The sequence below is a fragment of the Lynx rufus genome, unplaced genomic scaffold (genome assembly GCF_022079265.1).
Source record: "Lynx rufus isolate CCGP_SWC_20201006 ecotype Redwood Valley unplaced genomic scaffold, mLynRuf1.p SCAF_13, whole genome shotgun sequence".
Lineage (NCBI taxonomy): Eukaryota > Metazoa > Chordata > Mammalia > Carnivora > Felidae > Lynx > Lynx rufus.
The window spans coordinates 52,025,748-52,048,174 of record NW_025814827.1 but is presented as its reverse complement, the minus strand read 5'-3'; the positions used below and the strand labels follow the sequence as shown (position 1 = coordinate 52,048,174).

Genomic DNA, 22,427 nt, shown 5'->3' with positions numbered 1-22,427 from the left:
ATCAAAAAAAGTATTGAGTCTAAATATTTCTTAGGTTGACCTCGTCTTTTGTAAATGAGAAACTTAAGTGAACTAACAGGTTTTAAAATACACTAAATTTTACATTAACAAAATGTCATCAGCTAATCAAAATCTCTTACCTTGGCTACTTGTGTTACTGCACTAGCAGCTAATGCTGCATTTGCAATATCTTCCAGTTTACTTCTTGAAATAGCAGAAATAAAATTTAAGTAATATGATTCATAGAGTTGATTTCGCAGATCCTATAAATACAATGAATACTTCATTCCTATGCACACATATAAAAGATGACCACAGACAGAAATCATTTAGATACTCTAAGAGTAAGATTCTGCAGGATAATACACATATTTAAATGACAATTAAAAAAAACCCAAGAGAAGAAAGTTATGTAGAAGTACTAGTTACTTGGTTGCCAGATATAATGGACCTATATATTAATAATTAAAGTTATAATTCTATTATCAATAAAATTCTACTAATTATAGTATCACACAAAACTGCTTTGAAAGAGTTTATTTGCCTTTTTCTCAAAAATCTCCAGAAATGGCTCTCTTGTATAGTAAAATGCTTATTATATTTTGCAGCTAATACCTTCTATTGCTCTTAATAAAACAACACACTTCCTTCACTGTTCAGACATAATTCCAATGACCCATTCCAGAAGTATTACTTCTCAATCATCCAAAAGTACCATAATTTAAGTTATGCAAATTCTTAAATCAAATTTACTTATCTTCTTAAACTCTAGGAAAAATAGATATCTAAATAACCATACAGGCATACCTTGGATATATTGCAGGTTCAGTTCCAGACCACCACAATAAAGTGAACATTGTAATAAAATGAGTCAAAATAATTTTCTGGTTTCCCAGTGTCTATGAAAATTATGTTCACACTATACTGTGGTCTATTAAGTGTGCAAGAGTCTTATGTCTAAAAAAAGAGTATATACCTTAATTAAAAAATACTTGAGGGGCGCCTGGGTGGCTCAGTCGGTTAGGTGTCCGATTTCGGCTCAGGTCATGATCTCACGGTCTGTGATTTCGAGCCCCGCGTCGGGCTCTGTGCTGACTGCTCAGAGCCTGGAGCCTGTTTCAGATTCTGTGTCTCCCTCTCTGTGACCCTCCCCCCGTTCATGCTCTGTCTCTCTCTGTCTCAAAAATAAATAAACGTTAAAAAAAAAAAAATACTTCATTGCTAAAAAATTTAAGGTTTCAGTGAATTATCACTGATCACAGATCACTATAACAAATATAATAAAAGAGTTTGAAATAGTCTGATTATTACCGAAACGTGACAGAGAGGCAGGAAGTGAGTTAATGTTATTGGAAAAATGGCATCAACAGACCTGCTTGATGCAGGGTTGTGACAAACCTTCTCTTTCTAAAAAAGTGAATTATCTGTGAAACCTAATAAAACAAGGTATGCCTGCATTTCTTTGAATCTAAGAAAATGTCAATTGAAAGAGGCACCATTATGTTATGTAACACCAAGAAAGAATTAATGCTGCCAATAAAATTCTATAACACACCATCAATTTTAAGATGCATCTGGTATTGGAGATGTTTAAATGTGAAAAACTGAGGATTTGGAGGCTGTGTGAAGAAGGTAGCAAGCAGGGCAGTGGTTTAACAAAGGTTGGGACATTGGTTAAAGGATAAAGGACTAATAATTATGAGGACTGAGAAAATAAGTATGTTGAGGATATTGGGAGTCATGTTTGTCACTGTCAGAAAAAGGAGTTACAAATTTGTAAAGGGAAAAAGAAACAACTAGGATAAATCTTGTATTTCTGAAATGAAACTGTTTTGGATATTATATATGTCTACAGAGATAAGGAAGAAAATTGCTAGAGTTAAATACAGATATAACAATGCTGATTCCAAGAGACACATGTACCCCAACGTTTGGCTACTGACAATAGCCAAAGTTTGGAAAGGGCCCAAATGTCCACCAACTGCTGAATGGATAAAGAAGATGTGGTATACATATTCAATGAACTGTTACTCGGCAACCAAAAAGAATGAAATCTTGCCGTTTACAACTCTGTGGATCGAACTAGAATGTATTATGCTAAGTGAAATTAGTTCAGTCAGAGACAAATATATGACTTCACTCATATGTGGGATTTAAGATACAAAACAGGAGAACATAATGGAAGGGAAGCAAAAATAATATAAAAATAGGAAGGGAGACAACTCATAAGACACTCTTAAAACTAGAGAACAAACGGAGGGTTGCTGGAGGGGTGTTGAATGGGGGCAAGGGCTAAAGGGGAGAGGGGCATTAAGGAGGATACTGGTTGGGATGAGCACTGGCTATTAAATGTTAAATGATGAATCACTAAATTCTATTCCTGAAAAAAAATTTTTTGATCAATAATATAAATAAAAAATTAAAAAAACCTGTCTCTACATATAAGAACTCATATTACCTGGCACATTCTGTCAATATTTTCTTCAGTTGGCATTACAAAGTACACTGCGGGAACATCTGGAATAGGATCTCGATCAGAGTGTAAAAGCCTAAAGAACATAAAATTCAACTTTTTCTTAGTCATTTATCTAAAAAGATCGTTTAAAACAGTACTTCTCAAATCAAGGATGAATCATTTTATAGACAATGACCAGTACACTAAAAGCTCTTGCTTCAATTAATCGTTTAACCCAGGCTTCTCCTTTTATCACTGCTAACATTATTTGTTAGTAAGATCCTAATGTCAGTCTTCATCTCTTCTATTACAATCACCTTTATTTCTAATACCAATATTCTTCCTGAATAAGAACTAAAGCACATTCAATAGCAATTTTATTCCCATTTTTCACAGAAATATGTTTGGGGGAGGGTGAGCAGAGGAAAAATTCAGTTCTCCAAGAGAGGGAAAACAGGAAGCTGGAGGAGTCTTTAAAAACAATGAAAAAATTTAACCATAAGTAAAATCAAGTGTGTGTGTGTGTGTGTGTGTGTGTGTGTACACACACACACACACTTTAATGTTTATTTTCGAGAGAGAAAGAGAGCAGGGGAGGGGCAGAGACAGAGGGAGACAGATTTGTTATATTTATCAAACATACCAGAAATAATATAATCAAATACATTCAGTAGTTAAGAAGACAACATAGATAGCTCCTATAGTGGTTAACAATCATTATCCCATAGATACTTAAATTTTTCATATTAACGATAAACTAATTTAGACATTCTTTAAAAAGTATATTCAGGGGTGCCTGGGTGGCTCAGTCAGTTGAGCGTCCGATTTCAGCTCAGGTCATGATCTCACGGTTTGTGAGTTTGGGCCCCACGTTGGGCTCTGTGCTGACAGCTCAGAGCCTGGAGCCTGCTTCAGATTCTGTGTCTCCCTCTTTCTCTGCCCCTCCCTGACTTGTGCTGTCTCTATCAAAAATAAATGCAAAAAAAAAAAAATTAAAAAAAAATAAATAAAAAGCATATTCAAATTGAAGGAATAAAAAATTTTCAGAGATGGAAGAGAACTTAAGACAACCAGTTCTGTTCTTTCATATAAGAGGGTAAACTAGTCTTTACGAAAAGACATGAGAGAGAAAATTTAAATTCTGAAATTATAAAACCTCAGACTGAGAATTATTTCTAACTTCAAAGTAAATAGTTAAATGTTGTTTTATACAAGTACTGTAACCTAACATTTTCTGTATAAATGATGTCCTTTAATAACTGGATTTCAAGGTGGCCAAAGATATCCTTTAGCAATGTATCTGAAAACAAATGTCATTATTAGAAACATGTTAAAACTCACAGATGCAGAGTGATTCCCATGTCTCTCAGCTCTTTTACTGATAGCAGTGGAGAGATGATATCTTGGCCAAATCTGTCATAAATGAGCACCTGGTTTAAAAAAAAACGTGTTTTCGAAACATTATCAATAAACAGCTGACAGAGAGCTCATATTAAGACAATGTTGAAGTATATTCTATTTTAATAAATCATGTATGCTGAATTCTTATACTTACCTCAATTTAATATTTTCTGTCATTGCCCAAAACGTTCACGTATGTCATAATCTAGTTTTTAAAGCATGATCACTTAGGCTAAATTAATATTACATAAATTTATTCTCATAGAATATTTTTGCTAGGATAAACGTACTACCAACTACAAAATACTTATCTTAAGCTATAATAAAGGATCTTTAATATTCAGCAAACTCACATACACTTCCCCACCAAGTTTACATCAATCCTTTCTAAAAAGAGAGAAGTAAAAATAGTCCCTCTCAAAACTAATGGGTAACAAGTTCTAAGACTGTAAAGAAAATTTGGTAATTTAAGCATCTCAGGTTAGTAAGATGCTCATTTAAAAAATGAGTGAGTGACTGGGTTGGCTGGGTGGCTCAGCCGGTTAAGCATCTGACTTCGGTTCATGTCATGATCTTGTGGTTCTTGGGTTCAAGCCCTGAAATGGGCTCTGTGCTGACAGCTCAGAGCTCTGAAGCAGGCTTCAGATTCTGTGTCTTCCTCTCTCTCTGCTCCTCCCCTGTGTGACTCTCTCTCAGGAAATGAATAAACATAAATAAACAATTTTAAAGAATTAAGTCCCTAAAGAGTACATGCTAGCCTTATTCTGTCACATACATTTCTTCACATTCTAAACTATTATAACTGACATCTTTGAGGGGTAGAAAGAACTCTGAATCTTCTAACTTAAAATTAGTTTTAGAGTTAAGGCTAATAAAAGAGAAATTTCAACTAGTGTTTCTTTACAACTACATCAATAATTCTTTACAGAGTAAGAAACTGCTAATGAGGGATGAAACATGCTGTCATAAAAAAATGTGTTTCCTATATGACAGCATTTCCTTTAGAATAGCTAAAACTCTTGGGTGCCTGGGTAGCTCAGTCAGTTAAGTGTCTGGCTTCGGCTCAGGTCATGATCTTACCATCCATGAGTCCCGCATCGGGCTCTGTGCCGACGGCTCAGAGCTTCGAGCCTGTTTCTGATTCTGTGTCTCCCTCTCTTTCTGCCCCTTCCCCACTCATGCTCTCTCTCAAAAATAAAATAAAAACATAAAAAAAATTAAAAAATAAAAGCTAAAACTCTTCTGCTCTAGTTCTAAGAGGTTGGGTGTTTCATTTCTCATAAATATCTTCCATCTCTAAATCTCAATGTATCTATATTATTAATCTTGTGATACATAAGTAATGGATAGGGAAAGAATTTGACACAAATCAGATTGTACCCAAGAAATTCTCGAGCTATTTAATTCAAAAGCTTAATAAAGGCTTTAGAAACAATAATCGAGCATTGTTTATTCAAGGAGCAATAACAGGATGCCCACAAATAAACATGAAAGAAGGCAAAAATTAGGGGATATTTTGAAGCTTAACCTAGGAATTCATATAGATGACCTTAACCATCTTTAGAGTTAACCAAAGGACTTATAAGGATCATCAGAGTTTTCAAAACACCCCAAATAGTTACCAGGTTGAGTTGTTCTCAATTACTAGCAAAAAAGAAATATAAAGTGACTATGAACTAACAAGTGTAAACCTAAGCAGCTGAATTCTAGTCTGTCTGAAGAAAGAAAGTATAAAGTTTAAAATGAACAAGCTTAAAAAACAGGAATTTTTAAAGGTTGAGCGTCCGACTTCAGCCAGGTCACGATCTCGCCGTCCGTGAGTTCGAGCCCTGCGTCGGGCTCTGGGCTGATGGCTCAGAGCCTGGAGCCTGTTTCCGATTCTGTGTCTCCCTCTCTCTCTGCCCCCTCCCCCGTTCATGCTCTGTCTCTCTCTGTCCCAAAAATAAATAAACGTTGAAAAAAAAATTTTTAAAAAATAAAAAAATTAAAAAAAAATAAAGTCTCTTACCTTCCATACTGGTTCTCCAGTGCTGTTTTTAACATGAGGCACATTGAAATTCAGCATACGCTTCAAAGCCACTGGAAATGAAAACAGTCTTATTAAATATTATCATTGTCGGGGGCGCCTGGGTGGCTCAGTTGGTTAAGCATCCGACTTCAGCTCAGGTCATGATCTCACAGTCCGTGAGTTCGAGCCCCGTGTCGGGCTCTGTGCGACAGCTCGGAGCCTGGGACCTGCTTCAGGTTCTGTGCCTCCCTCTCTCTCTGCCCCTCCCCTGCTCATGCTCTGTCTCTCTCTGTCTCAAAAATAAATAAAAAACATTATAAAAAATTTTTTTAAATATTATCATTGTGGAACGCCTGGGTGGCTCAGTCAGTTAAGCAACCGACTTCAGCTCAGGTCACATTCTCATGGTTTGTGAGTCAAGCCCCATGTCAGGCTCTGTGCTGACAACTCAGAGCCTGAAGCCTGCTTCAGATTCTGTGTCTCCCTCTCTCTCTCTTCCTGCTCCCTGCTCACACTCCGTGTCTCTCTCAAAAATAAATAAAAAACATTAAAAGAATTAAAAAAAAATTATCATTGTTTTTCATGATTTCATTCCCCACCCCCCTCATCTATTACTTACCACCTCAAAACAAAATGCACAAATCACTCTAGTAAAACTGATAAATCAAATGAATGGATATGTAAAAGCAGGTCAGACTGTGTAAGACCATTCCATCAACAGCTAATTGGGCAAGTGTTTGGGGAGATTTTCTGTCCCCAGATGACAATGTGGAAAATGTTCTGAAAGAAGCCTTTTCCATTCCTCCTGACAAGCCCCACACTACATTTTTTTTTTAGTTTAAAAATATTTTAATTCCAGTATAGTTAACATACAGTGTTATACTAGTTGTAGATATATGATAGAGTAATTCAATAATTCTGTACATTACTCAGTGCTCATCATGATGTGTACTCTTTAATCCCCATCACCTATTTTACTCATCTCCCCACCCACCTCCCCTCTGATAACCATCAATTTGTTCTCTATAGTTAGGAGTCTGTTCTTGGTTTATTCTTTTTCTTTCTCCTTTGCTTGTCTTATTTCTTAAATTCCACATGAGTAAAATCATATGGTATTTGTCTTTCTCCGATTTATTTCACTTAGTATTATACTGTCTAGCTCCATCCACGTTGTTGCAAATGATAAAGGGATAGCATCTAAAATATATAAAGAACTTATACAACTTAACAACCAAAAAACAAATAATCCAATTAAAAATGGGCAGAAGACATCAATAGACATTTCCTCATACATTTTATACAGATGCAAAAAGAAATTTTATCAACTACAAATTTGCAGTGGTCTCAATAGATAACTGGTGTTGTTGTCTATTTACTACTGTCTGGCTGAAAGCACAGATCAGCATCACTCTTTTGAAAAACAAAAACTACATAGGATATATTTAAGTGGTTCATATACAAAACCTTCATACAGTAGGTCTATGTTTTAGTTATCTTGTAATACATTTTATGACCAATTTGCCTCATCAGATTCAATGAAAAGTTATACTGTTCAACATTATATGCTCCATGGAAAAAGTGAGACTTTCCCAAAGATATGGTAGATAACTCCTGATAAGAAAATATACAATTTCTAAAATCAAAGCAGTTATGCTCTATGTGTTATTGAATTTTGAGATTTTTAGTGCTCATCTGTTCATGTGTATTACAGATTCAGAAATATTTTCTAAGGAAAATTAAAATCTCTCTATACTTCTGAGTGAAGTTGAAAAGTCCTTGGGGTGCCTGGATGGCTCAGTCGATTAAGCGTCGACTTCTGCACAGGTCATGATCTCATGGTTCATGAGCTCCAGCCCCGCATCGGGCTCTGTGCCAACAGCTCAGAGCCTAGAGCCTGGAGCCTGGAGCCTGCTTTGGATTCTGTGTCTCCCTCTCTCTCTGACCCTCCCCCATTCATGCTCTGTCTCTGTCTCAAAAATAAACATAAAAAAAAAATTAATAATTTAAAAAAAAAAAAGGAAAGGCCAAATATTCAAGGAAGGGTATTAGTTGGGTAATTAAATTTTTAAGATTGGCAACCCTGAAATCTATTTGGTTGATCTTTAAAAGCATTTGGGGGTTCCTGGGTGGCTCAGGTGGTTAAGCTTCCAACTTTGGCTCAGGTCATGATCTCATGGTTCCTGTGTTCAAGGTCCACATCGGGCTCTGTGCTGATGGCTCAGGGCCTGGAACCTGCTTCGAATTCTGTATCTCCCTCTTTCTCTGCTCCTCCCCTGCTCCTGCTCTGTCTCTCTCACAAAAATAAACAAACATTTAAAAAAATTAAAAAATAAAAAATAAAATCATTTGGATTAGACTTTATTGATACAAAATAATCTACAGGTCATACTCTTCCCTACATAATACATTATACTATATATTATATATATAGTATATATAATTGACCATATAATATTCAAATCACCAGTGTATTAATTTTTGGTATATTGATTCACACACTAGAAAAACCTCTATTAAATGCCAAGCTTACAAATACTATGATATTATACAAAAAAAAAAAATACATAAACAAGCAAAAAAACACTTTGGTACTTAAAACTGAAGTAACATAGGAAGCATACAAGGTGCTGCAGAATGAACTCTCCCACTGAGCTTTTGGCAAGTTCTTCCACCTCCAGGCAATATAGCCATCATCACCCTGGCACCCATGGCCCAACAAAAAGAAAATCTTGTTTCTAGGAACTGTTCACATTCTTGGGACAACTAGGAAAAACCACAGCCCAGGCTGCATCAGAGTCCCAGGTGTATAGTTTCTCTAGAGCTAGGCCTTACTTAACTGAAAAAGGCCAGTATCAGCAGATATTCCCACATCTGCCTTCCTAGTCCCATCTAGGTGAGTTTCTTCAACTGTGACCCTTGGCTAACTTGTTAACAGATTTTGACACAGTGGATTCCTTAATAAAGTACAGGGCCTGTGTTCAAAGAATATGTAAGAATGTATTTTTAGTTTCATCAGAGTAACTCTCCTATAGGCTTAAATCATTGCTTTTAAATGAAATGGCAAACTAGTTTTCTTTATTGGCTCTAAACATATCATTTCTAGACTTGGTTAATATAGTTTCACCCTAACCTGAAATATTTTCTTTACTCATCTGCTATATATTCAACCACATTTACTATTCATTCAACAAATGTTTAGTTATTGTTTACCATATGCTGGGCACTGCTCCAGCCGATGGCACTAAACACAACAGACTGAATAAAAATTACCTATCCTCAAGGAACTTTCATTTTAGTTGGGGTAAAAAGACAACAGATTAAGTTAAACATATGGCATATAAGATTATATTAAGTGCTATGGAGTAAAACAAAGGGAAGGGGAGAGAGCTGCAGTGTAATTTTAGTTTTACTCATTTTTATTAAAAAAATTTTTTTTAGTGTTTATTAATTTTGAGGGGGGGGGGGCAGAGCGATAATCCCAAGCAGGCTCCATGCTGTCAGCGCAGAGCCTGATGTGGGGCTCAAACTTATAACCGTGAGATCATGACCTGAGCCAAGATCAAGAGTCAAATGCTTAACCAACTGACCCATCCAGGAGCCCCCGCAGTGTAATTAAAAAAAATTTTTTTTAACGTTTATTTATTATTGAGAGACAGAGCATGAGCATGGGAGGGGCAGAGAAAGGAGGAGACACAGAATCCAAAGCAGGCTCCAGGCCCTGAGCTATCAAACTTGAACTTACAAACTGTGAGATCATGACCTGAGCCGAAGTCAGATGCTCAACTGACTGAGCCACCCAGGTGCCCCCTTGCAGTGTAATTTTAAATAGAGTAGACAAGAAAGGCCTCCTGAGAGGGTAACATTTGAGTAAAGATGAGAGAGTGAGCCATGCAGATGTCTCTGAAAGAATATCCAGAAAGGGGTAACAAATAAAAAGGCTCTCAAGTGGGAGCATTCCAACGTGTTCAAGCAAAGGGGAGAGTAATAGGCAGTCAGATCAGAAAGTTAAGCAGGAAATATATCACATAAGGCCTTGTAGACCACTATAATATTATTTTGGTTTTTACCAGGATTGAAATGGAAAGCTGTTGGAGAGTTCTGCGCAAATATGTGACAAGATCACTTTGTTACTTTGTGGGGAAAAAAAATGAAGGGGAACAGGAATATAACAGCAAAACAACTAAATAAGAGGTTACTGCAGAAATTCTTGGCGTTCTGCACCTGCGTGAAAGCAATGCCAACAGTCAGATTGTGAATGTATTTTCAGAGTAGAGCTGATAACATTTACTCACAGATCTGATGTGGGATATGAAAAACAGAAGTCAAGAAACCTTAAAGGTTTCTGACCTGTGCAACCAACTACAAGGGTGGAGTTGCTATTAATTGAAATGGGGTAAATGGAATTCAGAGGAAAAGGTCCAGGCCTGAGATATAAACTTGGGGATTATTAGCATATAGATGATATCTAAAGCCAAGAGGCTACATTAGGTCACTGCAAGAAAGAAAGCAGTGGATCTGCGGCTTGCCAAGGTTGAGAAGCGGGAGTGTTGAGCAAGAACCTTCAACAGAGAGGCATGCATGAAGGGAACGATAGATAACACAGGATGTTGTCTGTTGCACTAAAGGTAAGAATAAAGAGAGTGAGTGATCCAAGAAACTTTCACAAATCAGATGACTTTTAAGGTGACCTTTAAAAGATAAATATTCTTCAAGCAGGAAAACAAAAAATAGCCATGCTAGTTAGTTATCCTCTCTATACCTTAGTTTTCTCATCTATAAAATGGAGACAATACACATAAAATCACTTAAAACAATGCTTAGGAATACTATTCAGTATCAGCTATTATCTACCCAAATAGATCGCAAATTCCTGTGTCCCATGGTGTCTTCATCTAGAATATTTGAGAACTGATTTTGAGTTACTTCCAAAAACATTCTCAATAGTCATGAGGGAAAGGTTTACTTCTGGTACTCTAGCACACATATAGGGGTTTACCTTTGTCCGAAAATAAGACAGAACTCAACTAGAGTACTAATCTGATAAATGATTATTATGGCATAACCTATCTAGTTGTAATGTGAAATCTTACTACAATGAAGTGTATTTCCACAGAAATTGAAATTATATTAGGATTCAACATTCTACAAAGTTTCTGCATATAAAAATTACTACCATAAAAATTTTATTTTTCAAAACGCTGCTTTCTATTGGTTTCTAAGCAAAACGGTGCTTTCTAAGTCTTCCTTGATATGTTATTTTATTTTAATATGTAACATGACCTAATTCATTGAGCTTCATTAAGCTGTCAGAACCATACTGCAAAGACAAGTGGGGCTTCTATTTGCTTACTGGTAAAATGTATGGCAGGTATTCCCCAAACCTTACTTACTAAAATTATGCGTAACTTCACCTGATAGCTTATACTAAATTTATCTAATGGAAAAAGCAGAACACAATTCCATATGCACTGTGTTATTACTAGATAGTCCTAAGGAAGGAATCAAGCACAGCTGAAATCCCTTCTGGTAAGCCATATTAATTGTAACCATTTATTTTCCAGTTCGAATTAACATTCAAAAGAACTTAATTACAAGGGAAAGAATTTCCAATTGTGCATACTCTTGATGGTTTGTTTCTATCAGCTCCTCAGAATTCACAGCCTGCCAACTTTCAGGACAATTCGCTAACAGGAACAAACCATTAGTCTGTAGCTAACAAGTATAAACTCTGTTGTCATCAGAAGTTTACAAAAAATAAGTAAAAACAAAATATCTAACATGTAAAAATATGAAAGCTAAAGGGAAGAAATATGTACTTAAAAAAAAACACATTTAACGGTACAAACAGAAGCTGTATGACTGCTCTATCGAGGATGAAACTAATAGTTTTACAATACTAATCTGTCAAACAGTTAAAATGACAAAGCTACTAATTCTTTTGGTTTTTGCCATTCTTGAATTCCATTCCAGTAGAAGGAAATCTTTATCACTGGGCATTTCTCTTCAGGTACCCCCAAAAGACTGGTCCAAAGAAGAGAAATGGCAGAAGGTAAGCTGCTCTGAAAGAATACTTAAATTTTGTAATTGTGAAGGAAATGCCCCCAAACAAAACTCTTTCAACATTAAAATCTAGAGAAGACCTGGACCAGGCACAGAAACAAACCCGGAGACTTCATAGGTGGCAACACAGGGGAATATCTATGTTGTTATCTGCCAGCTGCCAGATATTCTTGTGATGGCCTTTTGAGGCCCAGCAGAAAAGGGACAAGAGCAGGGCCATAGCAACCCTTATGCCCCTTTTCCTGAACCACAAATGAGGCCGCGTTCTCGAGCTATTACATCTCTTGCCTAAAAACTCAAAAGGGGAGGGGCTCTCGATGCTCTGGGAACTGGATTGAGCTTCAGGAGGTCCATCTCAGAGCTGCACACACCACGACCGAGGGAGGGCGACAAGCAGGAGAAGAAGAAATCCCCACCACAGGCACAAGACCGCAGGGAGAAGGGAGTAAGACGTACCTGTTTGTCTCTCTCGAATACTGGCTGCTGCAGCCGTCGCCATCTTGACTCCCACCATCCACTGCCCGGTTAGCGAAGAACCCGAGGATTACGTGGCTGCCCGGACTGCCCCGGAAGCAAAGCCCAGAGGGGCGGGGTCAAGGGAGGTTCCTGGTGGCCGGATCCCGCCTCCTTCAGCTCTCTTCAGAACTTGGAGACGCAGTGAACTTAGTACCTGAACACCTGGTAGTGCTTACTTTCCAGCTGCGTAATAGTAGGAATTTTTATCCTATCTAATCAAGCCACAGCTTCTCAGATGGTAGCTGCGTTGAATAGAGTTGTTAGGGTAGGAGCGTGGTGTAATGCTAAGAACCTAATTAAATACTAAATTGGTCGTTTACAGATCTCTTAAGTGGTGAGAAGGCTCTAGGGGATCTAAAGATCACTGGACTAAAGTAAATGAAGCTTCAGGAACAAAGTAGGCGTTTAAAAGCTGACTCCATTCTCCTTCCCAGTGCAGCAGGAGAGGTCTCCCCTTTCCCCCTTTCCCAGGGAAACAGGCAGCTTTGGAGCATTGCTCTAATTTGAACCTACATTCATTTGAACCTACATTCTTTAAGAACTGCATCCTCTAGTTTTCACAGCTAACTGGCATATTCACTGAAAATTTAACTGGAACATTTACTATTTTATTCAGTGTTATTTTGAAGGCATTGCCAATGATCTAGATGTACTGTAATTAAACAGAAATAACAATTCCTACCCTAGGGGAATGTTGTACTTCGTTGTTTGTCTTCATGGAATGTAGAATATATAGACTTTCCCATCTTCCAGTATCTGAAAGCCCAATCTTGATTTGTGTATTTTTACTTTCAAACGCAAACCTGTTAACCATTTCAGTTCTATCACAGACTTCTTCCCAGGACTCTGAGTCATAGTAATATAAAACATTAAAACAATGTTTAACAGTTCTATACAATATATACATATGAAATAATATAGTGTCCTAAGGAATGCACTTAGGGTGGCAAAAACATATAAAATATTATACTCCACAGAAGAATGATTACAGTAGACAAATAGAAAATAGACCCTGTGAGGCTGAGATTGAGAAAGGAATTTGTTACCCATTTTTAAAATCAGAAAGAATCAAACTATGGCTTCAGAGTGTTAACCCCTTATTTACTGTAGCCTGGCTCTACCTATCCAGATTTTTGCCTTAAATAATTTATCCTGACAAAAAAACTATTATTTTACATTAGGGAATAGTTTTAAGTTTAATACAGAATGTCACAGAATGGCTTACTGAAGAGGTTCTCAGGTGTCAGTCAGAGGATTCAGGATCTCTCAAATATGAAAAGGATCTTGGATCTAGTATTGTCAGAATCTTAACCTCAATAAATCCTAACAAGTTATTTAATTTAGCTCATATAAGCACTTCACATTTAGTAGCATGAACATATTTATTTAACAAACTTCATTGTAATTATGTTTTCTGGTTACATCTGAAGTCTTAAAAAAAAAAAAAAACAACGGAAAAATAGGCTGACACATCAACTATCACCTAGTATAATACCTGGCATATGCTGGGCAACTGGAAAAGAAAGAGTCAAAATGAGAACTTGAAAACTGGGTCTTTTCAAAACAATCCAAAATTTTCTAAACTACATACACATTCAAGTAATCCATTATTCAATGTGTTCTTATACTCTGTATTGCATTACTTGAAGCATAAAACTTTGTATTGCATTACTTACAGCATGAACAGTAGTTTAATAGCTTATTCTAAAACTAACAAAGAAGCATGTGATAATCCCTATATAAAAAAGAATTACATTATCATAAATAGAATCTTGTTCTAATCATTTTCTTATAATGGCTAAATACTAAAGGCAAAGTCATGGAGAAAACTTACCTATTATAATCTCCTTTACTTAGCATTCAGTATTGAGTATAAAAGTAACAATAGATTACATAAATTTAGGGAAAAAATTACTGAAAGTTTTAGCATAAAGTAGAAGCCAAAGTGAATTCTCTGGTTAGTAATCAAATGAAAGCTTTTTACTTGACCCAAACAATGGCTTATTCATAATATGGAAATTAAATATTACAAAGTATAAAATCATAACCCAGTTTGATGAAATATTTTAAAGAAACTTTAACCTTAAATACTAAAACACTAAAGTGACTAAGTACAAGAATATAAAGAATTGTATAAAAGGTCTTCAGACAAAGTTCCCATAACAAAAGGCTTAAAAGATGTCTAAAAACAACGAATTTAAAACTAACCAAAGACCATTAGCAGATGTGTAATAGGTGACTTTATGGTTTTCTTCAATATTGAGACCAATGTAAAACAAACTTGAAATATATGGCATTTTGACAACTCAAACAGTTAGGAAATACAAATACACATTGATAAGGTTTCATAGCATAATGACTTTAGAAATTCAATGTCAGTAAGAGTTGTGCACTGGCTATAACAATGAATAGAAAAAAGAAAAAGGACAATCACAATATTAACCATTTGACATAGTAACACTGCAGAAAATAAATATAGGATTCTCTACTATGCCTTGACTATACAGATTAACCTAAATATCAAATTAATGGAACATCCTTAAACCCAGAAGATGCTTTGCAATAAGTATGCTTCACTTTAAAATGTGAATATCCTAAATTATTATTTACATCATACCTTATCCCTAAGTCCCTGTCTACACATAACATAGTGAAATGAGGAACTGAAATACTGTTTCTAGTTATCGCCAACCAAGCATATTGCTTCCATACAAACCCTACCGTACCCTACCCAAAAACTGTGTGAAATTTCATCAGTTTTAATTACCACTTCAGGAGAAATTAAAACTATAAATGACCAGAAAATAGCTTTAATTAGGTTATTTGGTTTATACTGGTTTTTAATTTCATAAAATCTAGGTAGGGTTGAGAAATATCCAATTTATCATCACATTTAGAATAAAAGCTATATGGAAAATTTGAAGTTTATATTAGGCATTCAAACTTTTATTAATCCTTTAATTACTTTTGATAATTTAACAAATCAAGACAAAGACATGCCTTGTGTCAAGTTCTTAAAAACTTCAAGTTAAAATGAAACTGTAATTTGCTGGGTCTGTCAGTAAGTGTAACAAAGGAAATTGTATTAGGATTATGTTTTAGTTTTCCTTTGGTATTAAGAGATATGTTGTTTTCCTTTAAAAAGTATCAATAATTAAAGGATGTCTTGGGGAGAATATGATGATAGTTGATTATCTGCTATGTATATTTAAAAAATGTGATTAAAACCAACCTCTCATAAAGATTTACCTCTTATCCAATTTACCTTGGTGGAAAACCCATTTAATATTTGATAACAGACTAGGGACATAAGACTTTTCCACTTTCTTCTTTTGTAAGAACATACACATGGGGACGTGACCATGGGACTTTGTATCTTCAAATTGTTATTATGTGATTTTTTTGTTACTTTTAGGTGTTCTTTAATTTTTAGTAACATTAATAAAGTTTAAAAGGCAAGGAAAGGTAAAGAGTTTATAGTAAGATACAATGAAACACTGTAGTTAATTCTGCATGGTGACATCAGAGTGGGTTTTTCATTCTATTTGCATTTCTTTCTTACGTGTTTCTAGGTTGCTTTTATAATAACAATATCTTTCAAGAGCAAAGAAGATAACTGTATAACACAGTGGTACCAGTTTACCTATCATACAACCATCTTGGTAATAAATAACTGTCAAATAGTCAAACCTACCACATGGCGATCCACTGAGATAACTGAGACACCAAAAATGATTCTGGATCAGACATAATGTGATTTAATACGACACAGGGGATACAGAGAGGGGAAAAAAATCCTATGATTAAAGACAAGGCTTTAAAGAAGACACTTTCTTAGGTATTTTCAACTATATTTTATCCACCTCAGAAGTGTTCTTAAGACTATATGGAATGTCCATAGATTTTAGAATATTTGTGCAATTCTGCTTTTCATATAATACTTCCCATTAGGCATAATCTAATTGCAGTGAAGGTCTGTTTTAATATAAATCAGTAATCTAAAAGCATTTTTAATCAATTTAGTGCCATCCTAGAAAAAAAAAAAAAACACTTATAACACGTTCCCTGGAATATATGCCTTTGATTTATATAACAGGATTTATCAATTAGCTTTTCTATTTAATGCTTTAAAATAAGAAATAATTTGAAAATTTTGTAAAACTAGAAAAAACATTGTGGCATCCTGTAACTAATACTAATTTGCAGAAATAGTGAATACAAGTTTTTTTCCCCCACATATATATATATAAATATATACACCATGCTATTATACTTGAAAAAAGTCTGTACAGCTATTTTAAAACTATTTATATTAAAGTTTATGAAGCATGTATTTTAAGAAAATAGAAAAATATCAACTTTGACTGGTATACTTTAACACAAAAAGTTTTTAGCTTAAATGGCCAAAACATTCCTTTATGTTCATATCATAAATTTTATTGGGCCAAGAAGCTGACAAGTTTGTTGAAAAATGATGATGGACAGATTTCTGAAACAAAAGTATCAATAGCAGCTTTTAAAGAAGCATGTCTTTGTTCAAAACATTTAATGTCCAATGTAGTGAGTACTTTCTTCCTTTTCTAGTCTTAGAGTGTTTTTTATGGCAAAATCCATATTTTCTTGAAATTCTTGATATGTATTGGTGATTGGAAGAGCTAAACAGTTATTACACTTGTTTCCGACAGGAAAATCCATATGAAGACACTCAATTGAAGGAGTGGGTTTAAATCCAGCTGGTGGAATGGAATTGCAACCAGTTGCAAAAATAAGAATGTCTTCCATTGTTACTGCAGATTTACCATCTGAAAAGTTTACCAAAAAAGAAAAATAAATCCATGTTATATATATTGCTATCATCATAGACTCTTTCCCAACTAGACAGTGAATGAATATTTAAAGGCAGAGAATCTAACATCTATCTTAGACAAACTAAATCACCAGATCAAATGTAATAAGAGGAAAACTGTACATCCAATAAATGTTTATTTGAACCTCAAAGTAGAACTCAGAAAATCATTTAGTAGAACTACTCATTATACATTCGAATGCCTTCTCTAATATAAAATTATCATATAATTAAAGAGGTTCAGTGGGCATAATAAAAATAATTTTAAACCATTTCCGGATCATCCCTATTTAAGAAACTAGTTCATCAAATGCAGAGAGGAAAAATAAATGGTGTAAAACAACTAAACAGCCCACCTAAGAAGAATTTTAACTAAAATTTAAATCCTTCCTGCTCAATTTAAATGGAATGATTTTACATAGCTAATGCTCAATGATATTTACCATTTCCATAGCCCTAAGCAATGGATGAAGAATAATTCAATTTAACTTAACATTGCAAAAGATGAAATCGATGACTAGTTTTAGGATTACTCTATGCTGTGGCAATCCCCTATTTATTTATTTTTCAAGTTTTTATTTAAATAACAGTTAATTGGGGCGCCTGGGTGGCGCAGTCGGTTAAGCGTCCGACTTCAGCCAGGTCACGATCTCGCGGTCCGTGAGTTCGAGCCCCGCGTCAGGCTCTGGGCTGATGGCTCGGAGCCTGGAGCCTGTTTCCGATTCTGTGTCTCCCTCTCTCTCTGCCCCTCCCCCGTTCATGCTCTGTCTCTCTCTGTCCCAAAAATAAATAAACATTGAAAAAAAAAAATTTAAATAACAGTTAATTAACATACGGTGTAATATCAGTTTCAGGAGTAGAATTTAGTGATTCACCACTTACATACAGCACCCAATGCTCATCACAGCAAGTGCCCTCCTTAATGCCCATCACTCATTTAAACCATCCCGCTGCCCACCTCCCTTCCAGCAACTCTCAGTTTGTTCTCTGTAATTGAGTCTTATGGTTTGCCTCCCTCTCTCTTATTTTTTCTCCTTTCCCTATGTTCATCTGTTTTGTTTCTTAAAATTACACATAAGAATGCCTTTCACCTCAAATTATCAAGAGGACAATATATTGCAAAATTTAACTTTACTCTGTAATCTTTCCTGATCACTTTTAACTCAGTCATATAAACTTGTCTTGAAATACATTCTGTAAATATGGAGTTAGATGAAAAGTCTTATTACCAAAAAGCAAAACTCAAAGAAATAAACTAATATACTATAACAAATTTTCTAAGACAATTAAAAAAAAATAAAACATCCACATACCCTCAACAGCCTGTAAATAACTGTTCCAAAACCCCAAAGACTGTACATTGGATAATGTGCGGACTGTAAAAAGATCACTAAGGATTTCTGCAGAAAGATTCTCAGGTTTATGACAGAAGATACTATAAAATGCTTCTGGGTAAGTCTGAATTTTCTCCAAAACACCAAGAGTTTTCAGACCCTGCTTAAAACTTAAGAGAAATAAACAATAAGCCAACATTTATACATGTGTTCGGTATTACAATTACAAATTAACATTTCTAGCTAATTTACTACCACATATACTTACATATGAGGAAAAATATATAATAATATAGATATACATGATATGATACTTTTAAATCGATAACAAACAGGTATACTAATATAAAATTAATATTTTATCTGCTCACATTATTTGAGTTTATAAACTAGTTATAAATTAAGCTAACAACTTTTTAAAAGGAAAAAAGTAGACATGTGAAGTATTTTACACTGCAAAGTTAGTTGGTAGAAGAATGAAGATGCCTGGAGAATGCAAAGAAAAATAGTAGTAATAAATCTTAGCCACATAAAAAAATTAAAATATGTACTGCTAAAAAGAAATTAAGAAGACAAAAAAAAGTGGGAATATGTTTGTTATATACATGACAGAAAACTAATTTCTCAGGGGCGCCTGGGTGGCGTAGTCGGTTAAGCGTCCGACTTCAGCCAGGTCACGATCTCGTGGTCCGTGAGTTCGAGCCCCGCGTCGGGCTCTGGGCTGATGGCTCAGAGCCTGGAGCCTGTTTCCGTTTCTGTGTCTCCCTCTCTCTCTGCCCCTCGCCCGTTCATGCTCTGTCTCTCTCTGTCCCAAAAATAAAAAAACGTTGAAAAAAAAATTTTTTTAAAGAAAACTAATTTCTCTAATATACAAAAAATTGAAGTCATTTTTCTGAAAGAACAATCTAATAGAAAATGAGCTAAATATGAATGGGTAATTAACAAAATACAAGTAAACTTTTAAAAATGCACATTCTTACTAGTAAGGAAGAATGGAGGTTTATTTTTGCCTATCAGACTGACTGAGCCCTACCTGTGGCTCTAGATCCCCTACCCACCTTCTTAGGTACCTGCTACAGATTCATCTCCTTTTCTATTGGCTTTTCCTCCAGAGCACAGAAATGTGCTTATCTTTCCCATCTTTAAATAGAAAAAAAAAATTCTTTCAATCCCATCTGTTTTCCTTTCTAAGTACATGGTGAAGTAGGAGACCACCCACTTGAAAGATTAATGTACATTCACTATCTTCATTTGCTTATTTCCTATTCACTTTTATTCCATTCCTGTCTGTATCTGAGGAAAAACTGCCCTAAGTTCACGAATGATCTCCTTCTACAGCATCAGTCTTCTGGTTTCTCTTATTTCTCTGGCCAGATCGTTTCAGGCTCTTACAAAGCTTCGTCTTTCTTTATTTTGCCTTAAATGTTGCTGTTTCTCCCTCATTGATCTGTAACAAGGCCAATTTCTCTTCTCCCTTACCCTCTCCCATGGCTGTATTTAGCAGGTATACACTCACTCATCACTATAAAATCTATTACCTCCAGCCCAGAAATATACCCAACAGGCTAATTGTTACCATATATTCCAAGCAACCAAACAATTATCAAGTCCAAAAGAAAGTTAATTAGCTTACTACCAGAATCTGAACCATAATTGACAGTATATGCCTCCATTATCCCTCAAACTAGGATAGCTAAATCTAAAAGTCATCCTTAACTATTTCCTCTTCCATCCCTTATTACCTAGTCCTATGAATTTCCTTTTCTGAAATCCCTTTTAGCTGCTCATTTCTCTGTATACCCCTCTACCACCCTATTACAAACCACTTGCAGAGGAATTGTATCAGGCATGCAAATTCCCAAGTTTGTTTCCATGCTCTAGCTCTAGAGATGTGCCAGAAACAAACCCTAATACTGTCAGTCATCCTGACGTAGACTGAAAAGACGTAGACTTTTTCCTTTGGAAAAAAAGGTCTAAATAAATATAATTAAAGATCTTGAGATCATCCTATCTAGATTACTTGGGCTGTCTAAATACAATGACAAGTGGATTATAAAGTGTCTCTTTATAAGAGACACAGAGAGGAAAAGGCCATGTGATAGAGATTCTAAACTACAAGTATTTTCTACTGTGGAGTGATCTCCAGAATATATTGCCAATTAAAAAAAAAAAAGACCAGAAAAAAGAGTGGATGGTATGTTACTATTTATCTAATAAAAGAAATTAGTACACATTCACACAAATATTTATCTGCTATCATTAAAAAAAACCCCAAGTAGAGGTGCCTGGGTGGCTCAGTCGGTTAAGTGCCTGACTTCCCTCAGGTCGTATCTCATGACTCATGAGTTTGAGCCTCGCATCGGGCTCTGTGCTGACACCTCAGAGCCTGAAGTCTGCTTCGGATACTCTCTCCCTCTCTCTCTCTCTGCCCCTCCCCCACTCAGTCTCTCTCTGTTTCTCAAAAATAAACATTAAAAAAAATTTTTAAACCCATAAATAATAGAAAGATAAGCAATGAAAATCACTAAAATGATTACTTCATCAGGGAATGAAAGGTGAATGTGATAAAGATGAAAGCTATACCCCTCTGAATACAACTGGTATCATAGAGCTGAGTTGTTTTTTTTTTTTTTTTTTTTTTTTGAGAAAGAGAGGGTGAGAATGGACATAAGTTGGGGAGGGGCAGACAGAGAAAAGTGGGGAAAGAGAGAATTCCAAGCAGGGTTTGTGCTGTCAGTGCAGAGCCCGATGCAGGGCTTGAATTCACAAACTGTGAGATGGTGACCTGAGCCAAAATCAAAAATCAGACACTTAACCGACTAAGCCACCCAGGTGCCTCTGAGTTCTTTCAATATACTTTCATTATAGATTAGACTTTGGAACCATGCAAATATTTGACACTATTTTAAAATAAAAATTTTTAAAAATCACAAAAAATAGAGGTGCCTGGGTGGCTCAATCCATTAAGCATCTGACTCTTGATGTGAGGTCACGATCTCACAGGGGTGAGATCAGCATCACGTTGGGCTCTGCACTGAGCATGGAAAGGAGCCTGCTTGGGATTCTCTCTTTCCCCACTTTTCTCTCTCTGCCCCCCCAACTTACGTCCATTCTCACCCTCTCTTTCTCAAAGGAAATAAACATTAATAAAAATAATAAGTAGGGGCTCCTGGGTGGCTCAGTAGGTTGAGCGTCTGACTTTGGCTCAGGTCATGATTTCATGGTTTGTGACTTCGAGCCCCACATAGGGCTCTGTGCTGACAGCTCAGAGCTTGGAGCCTACTTCGGATTCTGTGTCTCTTCCTCTCTCTGCCCCTCCCATGCTCATGCTCTGTCTCTCTCTCTCAATAATAAATAAATGCTAAAAAAAAAAAAAAAAGAAAGAAAGAAAAAAGAAGAAAAATAAAAATTATTAAAAATAAAAAATGAAAATAAAATGTATATTCAGTTAGTAGTATAAAAACAGAATATTCCAAATGTTTTTAAAATACAATAATTTACACAGCCCTAGAAAAATGTTAATCTGTTTTCAATACTAATATGGTATTGGTGATAATGTTGGTAATGTTATTTGAGACTGTTATTAATGAAATGTGGAATAAATCAAGTGAGTAATTATTTCATACTTTAATTCTCCTGTGTTGTTGACAATTAAGATTCTCAACATGGAGCAAAGAAAAAGTTAAAAATCTTGTAGTAGTGAATTTGAAGTTATCACTAAAAGCCAATATATTTTTTTACCTTAAAAACCTGAAACCAAACCAAAACAGTCCTATATTTCCTAGTTTGGCTTCACTGAAAAGGCCT

At 35.5% G+C, this 22,427-nt stretch overlaps 2 protein-coding genes across 5 annotated transcripts in view; both read right to left on the bottom strand.

The window, feature by feature from the left end:
• SCFD1 (sec1 family domain containing 1) overlaps positions 1 to 12,438 on the bottom strand; it is a 118,216-nt gene extending 105,778 nt beyond the window's left edge. Inside the window, exons 1-5 of one of the 2 annotated variants that reach the window (XM_047075563.1) lie at positions 12,381 to 12,438; positions 5,865 to 5,935; positions 3,797 to 3,885; positions 2,459 to 2,549; positions 141 to 263 (exon numbers count right to left, since the gene is read on the bottom strand). In XM_047075563.1, coding sequence (XP_046931519.1) covers positions 141 to 263; positions 2,459 to 2,549; positions 3,797 to 3,885; positions 5,865 to 5,935; positions 12,381 to 12,438 — 432 coding nt within the window. The remainder of the gene's footprint in view (positions 1 to 140; positions 264 to 2,458; positions 2,550 to 3,796; positions 3,886 to 5,864; positions 5,936 to 12,380) is intronic. The other variant, XM_047075564.1, reaches the window with a different exon arrangement.
• A 2,227-nt stretch (positions 12,439 to 14,665) lies between these two features.
• Positions 14,666 to 22,427, bottom strand: part of G2E3 (G2/M-phase specific E3 ubiquitin protein ligase) — a 68,459-nt gene continuing 60,697 nt past the window's right edge. For all 3 annotated transcript variants that reach the window (XM_047075561.1, XM_047075560.1, XM_047075562.1), the window contains 2 exons: positions 18,600 to 18,790; positions 14,666 to 17,242 (listed from right to left, as the gene is read on the bottom strand). In XM_047075561.1, coding sequence (XP_046931517.1) covers positions 16,986 to 17,242; positions 18,600 to 18,790 — 448 coding nt within the window. In that variant the 3' untranslated portion in view covers positions 14,666 to 16,985. The remainder of the gene's footprint in view (positions 17,243 to 18,599; positions 18,791 to 22,427) is intronic.